General features: G+C 37.3%; 1 protein-coding gene and 1 pseudogene across 2 annotated transcripts; both read left to right on the plus strand.

The window, feature by feature from the left end:
* Window positions 1-2,232: 2,232 nt before the first annotated feature.
* LOC114389014 (phosphoacetylglucosamine mutase-like) lies at window positions 2,233-3,200 on the plus strand. Of its 2 annotated transcripts, none has more exons than XR_003661673.1 (2): window positions 2,233-2,511; window positions 2,611-3,200. XR_003661673.1 is itself a non-coding variant. In XM_028349594.1 (2 exons), exons 1-2 carry the CDS (start codon window positions 2,357-2,359, stop codon window positions 2,721-2,723), a joined length of 246 nt encoding a protein of 81 aa, XP_028205395.1. In that variant the 5' UTR covers window positions 2,233-2,356; the 3' UTR covers window positions 2,724-3,200. The 2 variants fall into 2 exon arrangements, 1 of the variants encoding a protein (XP_028205395.1); XM_028349594.1 differs by having other exon boundaries at window positions 2,633-3,200.
* Window positions 3,201-5,785: 2,585 nt separating this feature from the next.
* LOC114389091 lies at window positions 5,786-12,458 on the plus strand (annotated as a pseudogene).
* Window positions 12,459-13,062: the final 604 nt, after the last annotated feature.

Consider the following 13,062-nt stretch of genomic DNA (forward strand, 5'->3'; position numbering starts at 1 on the left):
AAAGGAGTGGGTCCCTTACTTTTTGAGATAATGGATATGCCCTCGGTGAGAGGGACATGCACATTTGTTTGTATTGGGGTTGTGGTCATTGTCCGGTTGTCCTTGGTTACTAATTCACATTTATACAGTGTAGTGGGATTAGGAATTGAAATAATTTGTGGAGTGTGGACAGCATACACTCTGCAAGTGAAAAATTTCTAATCTTGAGGAAGGATAGTTAGGAGTGGGACGCACATCCATTTTTCTTGCTTTGCTTCCATTTTGGCCAAATATTTGTGTGCCAAATTTAACAAACCATGTTTTTCTTAAAAGGAACTTAATCAATCATGCTAGTACTTCATAAACTTAACTAAACTTTGTAACTTATAAATAAGTTCCACAAACTATAAAGTTCTTTTAGACGTTCCTAAAATCTAAGGACATCATTGGTTTGAAAAAATAAACATTTTCTATTTGTATTTCATATTTTATTAATTTTATTGATATCTATAAAAAAGATACACTACACTTTATTGTAGTATTACTTAATTTTTTGTTTTCAAGGATTCAGAAGTAAACGACATACGCAACAAAACAGAGAAATTATACTCTAACAGGAAGGATGACCCTAAATGTAGACATCCACTATTGCATCAAATGAATGTCAAGAGCTTCTATTCTATTTTATGTTAACCTACACTGCTTGGCTTTTCAACAAATATTGAAGCAGTAGGTTACTAAACCAAAAATTAGAGAATGAACTGGAAAATTAGAGTTTTTGGGGCCAAAAGCATTTGGCATAAAAAATCTTTTCTTTCCAACTAACCCATCCAATTTGTTCTTCCTTAAAAGTAGAATCAGTTGTTTTATACACAGCCAAACTATTAGTAGTATCATAGATTCTTATGCCAAAACTGGGAAAACGATGCAACTTAACACAACATTCCCAAGTAAACCGATACATACATAGTATTATTATTATGTGTGTGTATTTCCAAAGTAGTTTGGACCTAAGTGATAGGTATTTTGGGATCCTAACTCCATTGGGACTGTGGTAAAAAAATGTCTAACCCAAATGAGAAGGAACGATTTATAATAATTCCTCAACCTGAAAAATAGTTACTACGAATTAATGGAACATAACGCAACATAACAGTGACAATATGTTATATTGGGAGTAAGAAACTGAACAGGCGAAAAGAAAAGAGAAACATAACATTAACAATAAGACAAATGTGAATTTCTCGTAATCTCGAATGTTTTATCGCAAAAAGTACATTCAAAAAATAAATTTAAAGTTATCTATGTTTTAGAAAAAAAAAATGGGTATTTGTTTTTTTTTAATTTATTTATTTCCAGTAAGTTGTTACTCTGGACATAAACTAGAGAGAACGAGACATTGAGAAGATCTAAACAAGCAATTTGTGTGTGGTCCGCCATGAACGAAGAACAACAGTGTCTGCTTCTCAGCTCAGCTTCTCGCTTCTGGCCCCCCAAGGGAGTGAAGTTATCATACGACACTGCGGGCTTCAGGGCCGATGCATCACTTCTCCAATCGACGGTGTAAAGAGTGGGAATCCTTGCAGCCCTTAGATCGCTCAAGACCCGCTTCGTCATCGGCCTCATGATCACCAGCTCACACAACAAAGTCTCTGATAACGGAGTCAAAATCGTTGACCCAAGCGGCGACATGCTCTCTCAGCAATGGGAACCCTTCGCCAATGCCCTCGCCAACGCCTCTTCTCCCCAACACATCCTCCTGGTTAGTTAGCTTAGCACCAATAATTTCATCCCACACTACCCTTTTTGTTGAAACCGTGTTTGGCGAATGTGGTTATGTACAGTTGATAAATGAATTCGTCGACAAAGAAGGGATCTCGGTGGATGGGGACTGGCAAGTTGAAGTGCTTTTGGGGAGAGACATGAGACCAAGTGGAGATGCTTTGCTTCAAGCAGCTAAACCGGCATGAGCAAGGTTTTAAATTACAGTCATAGTTTCTTCGCATTCCTTGACATTGCGTGGACAAATGTGGCTAATGTGGTCACAGTTGGGTTGCAGACAACCAGACACCGCAAAAATCGTGACGTTGTGGCTGAAATCACTGCTGCAAACCCTTTTTTATCAGCTTGAGGGTATAAGAGTCATCATAATTTTAGAAAATGGTTCACTACTGTGATTTCAGTAGCAATGTCAAGGTATTTGGAGTATTTGCGACCACAATTGTGGTTACATGAGTTGCATTTGTTTGCTATTCCCTGCAATGTCAATAAACTCGATGAAACTACAACCACAATTTAAAACCTTGAGAATCATAAATGATTGGGAAATTCTACCATCTTTTATTTTATTGAGTGGATTTTAATTACATATAATTGGATGGAAATGAAGGGCGTCACTTCAATTGTTGGAGTTGTTGCGACGGATATGGGAATCTTGACAACTCCACAATTGCATTGGATGGTTCGTGCTAGAAATAAGGATATGAAAGCTTCAGAGCAGGATTACTTTGAACAACTTTCAAGCTCATTCAGGTTAGTCCAATCCTGATATTCTTGTGGTAGATGAACATTGCTTCATGTTGTTCCTTTCTTTTTTTGATTTTTAAATCATCACTGAGCACATCCTTTTAGGGTCATTGTGTGATTGGATCAGGTGCTTAGTGGATTTGATCCCAGCTGAAAAATGTAAGTTTGATGGGGTGAACGACAAAGTGGTCGTGGATGGATCTAATGGGGTTAGTTGAGTGAAACTTAAAGATTTAGGGAAATTGTTGAATGGTTTTATTATTGAGGTTCGAAATAGCAGTGAAGATGGAGGAGTACTGAATGATGGAGTTGGTGCTAATTATGTGCAGAAAGAGAAGGTTCTTCCAATCAGCTTTGGTTCTGAAGACATTGGGATAAGGTTAGTCTACAGATAATCTTGTGTTAGAAGTGAAGTTCATGCAGGCATGCTGCTTGACATTTCTATACTAATATGAAATTATGAAGTGTATATCTGCATCGCAGTAATATTCCAATAAATAATTTGAGATTTTCTTTCTAACAATTTAATCAGTCTGCAATTCTAACAATTCGAGATTTTTTTTCTAACAATGCTGAGATTTTCTAGCAATTTTCTTTCCAACAAATGTGTGGTCCTTTGATGCCTTCAGAGCTTCGAGACCTTTCAGGTAAGGGTCTGGATGAGGCTTGACATGTTCACATTCACCACCAATAATGACAACATCGAAGAAATATGAGAGAACGAGTATTGAGATCATGAGTTCTGCATTTGCTCTTGGAGCTTTGGTAACTGCAGCTCTCTTCAGCCCATGATTTTCAATCCATTTCCTCACTTTATCAAGACCATTCAAAGGCTTCAGTTGCTCTACGGCCAATCTGGGCAATCCATCAGGGAAATGGCTAAAGCTTCAAATGGACTACATGGGGGAAGGGTCGAGAAAGAGAAAGTGCACGAAAGTAAGCATTGTTTACCTTCAGAACATGGCTTCCTTATCATTCACAAGCTTTAAAACTCATTCCAGATCACCAGGAAAGAGAACCAAGGCTATATCATCATTGTGTTTGCCAGCAACAGTCTCAATAAAGAATTCCTCTGATATAGGAACACCTCCATTAAAACCAATCTGACAATCACAGAAACTTTAGTTTTTTAATAGCTACTGATTATGTTCCTAGTTATGGTGATTTATAAATACTGTAAAAGGAATATTGCAACAAAAAAATATATTTATTTTTCCATATGTTGCGTTAAAAGTTTTCTACTAAGAAAAGACACACTACCTCTAGAAGCATCTCACAGAAGGCATAATAGTGGAGCGGATCAGAATCACAAAGAGTTCCATCTATATCAAAGAGCACAGCTTCAAGTGGAGCAAGACTGGTGAGAGAACTCTGGCCGCTGACACAACAAGAAAGTAATGAGTGACAAGTACAAGGTGTACTGTGAATGATAAAGTAGGATATGCCTATATGCTAAAATTTCTTCACGAAGCATGTCAAGAACCCAGTAGCCAACTATACCAAAAGCATAAGCCATAGCGTAAGACACATAAATGGTTTATATGTCTAAGTGAAGTGTCCCCACAAGAGTCCTTTTTATTTAAAACATAGATAATAAACAGAAGTACCTTCCCTTATCCTGAAATTTAACTTCTATTTAGAAGAATGAATATATCAAGGATCGAGTTCTGGACTAAGATGTAATTGTAGAGGATTTCATACCTTGCCATAAGCTAACTGTTTCAAAATCATAAACTGTTGGGTGAACGTGAAGGACATAGCAGTTTTTATGTCTAACAATGCAAATCATATCTCATCTATAAGTATGCCAGCCCCTCTACGGTTGATCAGTTAAACAAGAAGCCAGTAATGTGAGAATTATAATAAAGAATTTGGCATGTCACACACATGCATTATTCCCTAGTTTGGGCATTGAGAGTTAATTCACATAGCTGTAACAGTAAAGGCATGTAAACCAATACCCAGTAACTGATTATTGCCTCTTGGATATTTCTCAGAGAACAAAACTTAGATACAATATCATATGCATCAAAGATGACTACTAGTATTCTGACAAACCACCATTACTGTTATGACTGCTGCCGTGGCTGGCTCTGACCAGATCACCCCATTGCAAAACCTCCCAGACCAATACATAGCAACCAATTTGGACTTTTGTCAATGTAATGACCTATGACCTCTTCACCTAAGATGGGTATCCAACATCCACACACCCACCTTCTCCTTTGAATAGCTCAAGAGGTCAATTCATTGCAGACCAAGGGGTCACAAAATGGATTCAGATAGGGGTGCAACCCGACAAACTTGCTCTGGGATTACCCTTCTAATGTTTCCAATAGACTTTGTCAGATCCAAACATCGATGGACTTTTTGCACCTACCATGTAGGGAATTGGGGCAGTGAAGTACCTTAACACAACTTAATATTATAGGAGAAGCTTGGCTAATAGTAATTGGCCTTTTTCGCTTACAGTATATGTATATGACTCCAAGATTCGTGCTTTTTTTCTTGATTTTTTTTAGGTTTTTCCAGAGGTTCAAAATTATGAACAATCGCAAATAAGGGCTCTTGTTTTAATATCCAAGACAAGAAAATGCAACTCAAACAGGATATATAATTTTGGGTGCAAAATCCTTCTTGGTCTCAGCTAGAAAAAAGTGAATCGCAGATCCATCCATTCACCAAATATTTATATTCGTAAGAAAGGATTGATCTATGTATCATGTGAAATGCTATCACCACAGAACAAACATGAAGAATATGGAAAGTATAACTATGAATCACAATTACTCATGACAGAATGATGAGTGATTCAACAAAGAAATACCAAGCGAGGTTTCTCAAACACATGCGGTTGGCATACAAGAACATAGAAAATGGGGAACTTTTAGCAATCATCATCGCACACAAACGTGTAAAGGAAACACACAACATCATGTCCTTGAAAATTTAAAAAATTTCTCTCGATATAGCAATGAAAAAATAATGAATAATTAGTTACCTTGAGATGTCATTCTCAAAAGAAAATGTCATGATTAAAAATGTGTGTATCGTCATCTAATTATTATAAGTTATTTTTTGAATTATTTTAAAAAATAATAAATTTATTAAACATAAATTATTATTTAAATTATTTTATTTAATTAATAAAATTAATAAATTGTGTATAATTTATACTAGAATGCATAATTTATTTTCTCTAATAAAAAACAATTAATAAGAATTAAAACTAAATCAACGAATAAAAATTATTAACTTATAATAGTTTCCGGCTGCGGTTTATTCCCTTTTTTGTTAAAACTATATCTATTCCTAAACTCCAGTGGATCCGAAGCCACCTTCAGCTCTGAGTGTAGAATCCAAATCCTGAACCTCAACAACCTCCGGCATCACGATCTGCTGGATTATCATCTGTGCAACCCTGTCACCAACTTTTACTTCAAAATCAGTGTCTTAATGGTTGAACAGTATCACCCCTACGGGACCCCTGCAATCCGCGTCGATCACGCCCGCTCCCACATCGATCGAGTGCTTCCATGCTAATCCAGATCGCGGTGCTGAAAAACAAAACAAAACGGGGAGATTTAAAGTTAGCCCTCGGCTGGGAAAGAAAGAAGGGAGGGGAAGAGATTGCAAATTCGAATTCCCCCAAGTCATTCTAACAAACTAACATTTGCACAAAACACACCAAAAGGAGTGAAGATCTAAACAAGCAATCTATGTGTGCTCCGCCATGAACGAAGAACAACAGTGTTTGCTTCTCAGCTCAGCTTCTCACTTTTGGCCCCCCAAAGGAGTGAAGCTATCGTACGGCACTGGGGGCTTCAGAGCCGATGCATCACTTCTCCAATCGACGGTGTACAGAGTGGGAATCCTTGCAGCCCTTAGATCGCTCAAGACTCGCTCCGTCATTGGTCTCATGATCACCGCCTCACACAACAAAGTCTCCGATAATGGAGTCAAAATCGCTTACGCAAGTGGCGGCATGCTCTCTCAGCATTGGGAACCCTTCGTCGACGCCCTCGCCAACGCCCCTTCTCCCCAACACCTCCTCCTGGTTAGTTAGCTTAACACTAATAATTTCTTCCCACACTATCTTTTTTGTTGAAACCGTGTTTGGCGAATGTGGTTATGTACAGTTGATAAATGAATTCGTGGAGAAAGAAGGAATCTCGGTGGATGGGGACTGGCAAGTCGAAGTGCTTTTGGGGAGAGACACGAGACCAAGTGGAGATGCTTTGCTTCAAGCAGCTAAACAGGCATGAGCAAGGTTTTAAATTACAATCACAGTTTCTTTGCGCTCCTTGACATTGTGTGGACAAATGCGGTCAAGTTGGTCACAGTTGGGTTGAAGACAACCAAACACCCCAAAAATCGTGACGTTGTGGCTGAAATCACTGTTGCAGACCCTTTTTTATAACCTTGAGGGTATAAGAGTCATCATAATTTTAGAAAATGGCCTGCTACTATGATTTCAGCAGCAATGTCAAGGTATTTGGAGTATTTGCGACCGCAATTGTGGTTGCATAAGCTGCATTTGTCTGCTATTCCCTCAATGTCAATAAACTCGATGAAACTAAAACCTCAATTTAAAACCTTGAGAATCATATATGATTGGGAAATTCTACCATCTTTTATTTTAATGAGTGGATTTTAATTACATATAATTGAATGAAAATGAAGGGTGTCACTTCAATTGTTGGAGCTGTTGCGACGGATATGGGAATCTTGACAACTCCACAATTGCATTGGATGGTTCGTGCTAGAAATAAGGGTATGAAAGCTTCAGAGCAGGATTACTTTGAACAGCTTTCAAGCTCATTCAGGTTAGTCCAATCCTGATATTCTTGTGGTAGATGAACATTGCTTCATGTTGTTCCTTTCTTTTATTGATTTTTAAACCATCAATGAGCACATCCTTTTAGGGTCATTGTGTGATTGGATCAGGTGCTTAGTGGATTTGATCCCAGCTGAAAAATGTAAGTTTGATGGGGTGAACGACAAAGTGGTCGTGGATGGATCTAATGGGGTTAGTTGAGTGAAACTTAAAGATTTAGGGAAATTGTTGAATGATTTTATTATTGAGGTTCGAAACAGCAGTGAAGATGGAGGAGTACTGAATGATGGAGTTGGTGCTGATTATGTGCAAAAAGAGAAGGTTCTTCCAAACAACTTTGGTTCTAAAGACACTGGGATAAGGTTAGTCTGCTGATAATCTTGTGTTAGAAGTGAAGTTCATGCAGGCAAGGCATGCTGCTTGACATTTCTATACTAATATGAAATTATGAAGTGTATATCTGCATCCCAGTAATATTCAATAAATATGTTTAGATTTTCTTTCTAACAATTTAATCAGTCTGCAATTCTGCATGGTGACCTTACCGCAAGTATTTCCAACCACAATTGTAGAAATGGAAGGCTTGTTGTTCATTGAAACTTACAAATTTGTAACCATGAATTGATAGTTGTTAACATAATCCTTGAAATAATTTCACTTAAAAAAAATAATAAACAAAAACATTCGACTTAAAAGGACTAGGCTTCTGGCTTGTAAGTAATTTTTTTTTCCATTTTTAATTGGTAGGGGGGAGGGTGTCTGTGATATGTGCAGGTTAGGGGAAGTAGGAGGAGGTCTTACTGAAAGCTGGATAAGTTAGCCCTACCATTTTAGTATATGTATTCTTTTAGTGTTGTTATATTGGTGTTCTTTATTATGGTCTTTACTAATGGAGCTAGTTCTAGTTTGTAGGTGTGTTAGTTTGGATGGAGATGCTGATCGGCTTGTTTATTTTATTGTGCCACCTAAAAGCAGTGGTAGGATTGACCTTGTTGATGGGGACAAGATACTATCCCTGTTTGCCTTATTTATTAGGGAGCAACTAAGCTTTCTTAATGAGAAAGAAGACATGAAAAATTGCCACCAAGCCCATGTTGGTGTCATACAGACTGCTTATGCAAATGGGGCATCTACTAATTACCTTAAACTGTTGGGACTTGAAGTCAATTTTACTCCAACTGGAGTGAAATATCTGCATGAAAAAGCCACCGAATTTGATATTGGTATCTACTTTGAGGGAAATGGCCATGGAACTGTCTTATTTTCAGAATCTTTCATAGAGTCGTTGGAGGCTAGAACTAATGAGATTTCTTTAGGATCCAAAGGTTTGTTCTGAGGTTTCTGACTATTTTCACTTCACTTACAAGATTCAACTAAACATAAATGTGTGATTGTTAGTTTTAGGTTCAGAAGGGGAAAAAGCTGCTCTGAGATTATTGGCTCTTAGTAAGTTGATCAATCAAGCTGTTGGAGATGCTTTGAGTGGATTTCTCTTGGTGGAAGTCATATTACAGCATATGGGATGGTCAATAAATAAATGGAATGAACTTTATCATGATTTACCCAGCAAGCAGCTCAAGGTCAATCATTATTATCTTTTATCTTTTCTGTAACTAGAATTTTTTGCACTGCTGTCAGAAACTTATTTATAAGAAAATATAGTGTGGTCCCTCCCTTAGCATATGGATTGAAGTTACTATTCAATTTAAATATTTTAATCTTCCCTCCCTTAGCATGCATGTGCCAATGTAATATATGTGATTATCATTCTAGTGTCAATTTATTTGTTTTTACTAATTAATTCATGGAAATTCAGAAATTAATGCTTGGTTTGGCTTTTCTCAACTGTCAGGTCAAAGTTGCTGACAGAACGGCTGTTGTTACAACAAATGCAGAAACTGTGGTTGTGAGCCCTCCGGGTCTACAAGAAGCCATAAATGAAGAAACTGGTATCTTTTTTCAATTCCTTCTTTTCAATTTGTGCGACATGTTTGTTTGAATTACCAATGTGTTTTACCAACTTTCACATTGATTCAACAAGTGTCTAAGATTAATGAAAAGAAAAATGTAGTAACATAGTATGGCACCACTCCTTCTGACATTGAGACCAGTTGCACTTCTCCCCACTGATTGAAGGAGGCCGAAGGGAGAGGGAGGCTAGTGACATTTCTCCACACCAATTTTGCAAGATTTGTTGGAGGCTTGTTTTTGTAATGTGTATATATTGCATTGTTTTGTTCAAAGACAACATTGTTTTTTGGTTTTATCATTGCTTGTTTGCTTTTATTTGTGAAACCACCAAGAATGGGCAGAGTGAGGGAGGCAAGGAGGCCTAAATAATACCAAAATTGAATGTTATATTTCTGAAAAGTTGGTGTCTTGTTGTTTATGGGATTATACTATTACTGTTATCAAGTCCAAGTGGCTTGGCAAAATTGCACTGACTGCGAGATATTTGTCAGTTTCATCCATCCATGAAAGCCTTTTAGTGTGAAAGATTAAAGTGCAGAATTTCAGTTTACTAATATTGCAGCTTGATACTCTTTCCTCTTCTGCATTTACAGCTAAGAACCCCCAAGGTCGATGCTTTGTGCGACCATCTGGCACTGAAGATGTTGTTCGTGTGTATGCTGAGGCATCCACACAGGAAGCAGCTGATACACTTGCCAACTGTGTGGCTAAGCTTGTGGATCAATTCTTAGGGTTCAATAGCTCGTGACATCACAACAGCTCCTCCTTCCGTGTCTTTTTAATTTCCATTTGACATTACAACAGAATGTACTTGGCTTTGAAACTTAGCTAGCCATCGTGATTTTCCAATAAATTTTCTCCTGCATTTTACTAAGCTTATCCGAGAGTATTTGAAAATCTTCTTGAACACTCTTACCCAATTGCCAGAAAAATTACAAAAATAGCAGAAATAAAGAAGGCTTAATTTTCTTAAAATTTTGCTCCAAAATTCCCTTCCACTGTACCAGAATGCTAATCTGAACCTGTAGGGTGCCAAGTTGGAAACTTTTTCCCTGAAAAATGATGGGGTTATCAGAATTAGAGCAGCTACTGCTTCTTCAGTGGCACCCAGAATCCGAAAAACAGCAACATGTTCTGTATCGAAAGATGGTAATGCCTCTGTTGAGACTGATGTACCTTTCCCTGCTGATTACTCTGAGCTTCTGGAACAAGTAAGTGTTTCATTGTCCTCCCTTTGCACCAATCTTTTGTTCATTGCAACATTCAACTTTGATATTGATGGACCGATGTAGTGGTGGTTTTGTTAATTTGCTATATGTCAATCCTGTGTTGATCGACAGAGCAGGTAAATTTTACTCAATAAAAAAGGTTTCAACACCTTTTCGAACCTACAAATATGCAATTTTTGTAGTCATAATCCAGGAAATATTCAAATATTTCATCAGTCTCCTTTAGATAAACATTTATTTGGTTCCATCTAATGTTGCTATGTAAGCAATTTGTAACGTGGCATTCCTATGTGGCAACACTTCGAAGGAGTCGCATAAGCATTTTTTTGTAATAGAAGAATAAAAACAGAAAGTTTCAACATTATTGGGATTATAAACAAAAGAAAGAAAATTACAAAGATTAAAAGTGAAAACAAGTAGTATATTTACAAGAATGGAAAAGGTATTTAAACCACCCTAAACAATATAAGAAAAAATGGTTGGACTTATAGTTGTGTATCATGTACACTCAGACACATGCTAATTGAACACTAAGATTGGTGTCTTTGTTATTGAATCAACCAACAGGCCAGAGTAGCTGCAGATTTGGCTATAAAGGATAACAGACAGCTAATGGTGAGTAACATATGATAGTAGTTTTATTAGGAATTAGGAATCCATAACTAAAGTTGCACACACTAAAGTGAGGAGCTAATCTATTATAGAGCCTGTAATGAAACCATCTTAACCTGGACCATTTGGCAGCACAGAAACAGAATCATCTTTTCAAATGATTCTTTCAATGGAAGCAAGTTGTTGGAAGATGCAGTGTTCCTAGTATGGTCATGGCTTAGAGCAAGGGAGACAGATTTTGTAATGCACCACAACCAATGGTCTAGTAATCTAAATGTAGGTTTTGGTAAATAGGACAGCTCATTAGTTGATGGATTGTATATTGGTACATATGGTAACTAGCTTGGATCCTATAAGGTCGAAATCCCTACTGGATCCAGTAGGTTTCCTATAAACCTATTCTGTAACATTAGTACCTCTGGTACTCCCATTTATATATATATAATACTTTTGCTGATAAAAAAAAAAAACAGGAGATTGAGTTTCCCACAGCTGGACTCGGGTCTGTGCCAGGTTCTACATGTTTCAGTTTCATTTTTTTGGTTTGAGCCCTGTTTTATCATTGTTTCAATCTAAATGGAAATTGATTCATCTCACTCATTACATCACAGGTGATGGGGAAGGTGGAATTGAAATGACTGAGAGCATGCAATTGATTCGTGAATTTTGTGACCGCTTCATTAGTTCAGAGAAAGCCACACGAACAAGAATAGTAATCTTCTTGATTTAAAGAATTGTTCTTCTTTGTGCCCCTGGAATATGTTTCTGGATGAAAAGCTTTAAGAATTGATGTTTTTCCAAATTTTGGCTACAGATATAAAAATTGGAGGGACTAAAAGCAAAAAGCTACAAGAATTATGAAGAAAAATTGAGGATTCAACATCAGGTCCAGTCCAAAGGCGTGCTTAGCGCGCAAACTAGCACTGGCGTTAAGCGCGAAAACATGCATCTGCGCTGATCAAGCAGAGCATGCTAAGCACGAGTATGAAGGCCCAAGTCCACTTAAAAAATTATAAAAAGAGAGTCAAGCCAAGAAGAAACAACACACGAAGTCTCAGAGCACTCTCATACATACCAAAGCCTAAGAACTCTTCCTTAGGGAATTCTCTTATCTCTCTCTCATCATTTTTTCTATTCCCTTCTTCCATCCCTTCTCCTCCACCAATTCTTATACCCCCATTTCAGTGTAAGGTCTTCAATGACCATGAGAGGCTAAACCCCTAGTTATGTCCTGGCAGGCCTAAAAAGCCAAAGAGATGTATGATGTACTTCATATTTATCAATGCAACAGGTGTTTTCTATCCTATTATCTTTTCTATTTATATTTCATGCATTATTCATCTTTGCATTATATTACGGGTTAGGTGCTCGACAAAGGGTAACTCTTAATAAAAAATATAAAGAAGATATGCATGTATTAGTTTTAGGGGTTAGACGCTCGACATAGGATAACTTCTAATAAAACAAAAAGAAAAGATATCATAATGAAATCATTGCTAGACATAGGATGATAACTTTATGCCCATGCATTCAAGCACACATCTAGTGATGCAATCCTACCTCCCAAGGGCATTGGATAGAAGACTCCAAGAATATTGGGCCAGAGATGTAAGAGAAGGCCCTAGGATTCTCATGAGTCTTAGGGTAGATTTCAGACCCATGGGCTAAGTATGAGCCCACTTATCTTTGTACATATTAGATTAAAATTTCATTATTTTTGGGCCTTGTATTTAGAGATCCATAATATAGGTAGGGTACCCTAGAAATGTAGTATTTTTCAGCCCTTGTATTTTAGGGCACCTAGACTAGTTTTTGTATTAGGGGTAGTTTTGTAATTTCACATGCATTAAGTGGGTATTTGATGTGTGTGTTGGGAAATAAATTTAATTGAATTGGGAGAAGCCTAAT

The sequence above is a fragment of the Glycine soja genome, chromosome 16 (assembly GCF_004193775.1).
Source record: "Glycine soja cultivar W05 chromosome 16, ASM419377v2, whole genome shotgun sequence".
Classification (NCBI taxonomy): domain Eukaryota; kingdom Viridiplantae; phylum Streptophyta; class Magnoliopsida; order Fabales; family Fabaceae; genus Glycine; species Glycine soja.

Excerpts from the sequence above, each read along its gene's own strand:
- LOC114389014 (XM_028349594.1), top strand. The coding sequence starts at position 2,357 with ATGGAAATGAAGGGCGTCACTTCAATTGTTGGAGTTGTTGCGACGGAT. Across the intron at positions 2,512-2,632 it reads CAACTTTCAAGCTCATTCAG|GTGCTTAGTGGATTTGATCC; the intron begins GTTAGTCCAATC and ends TGATTGGATCAG.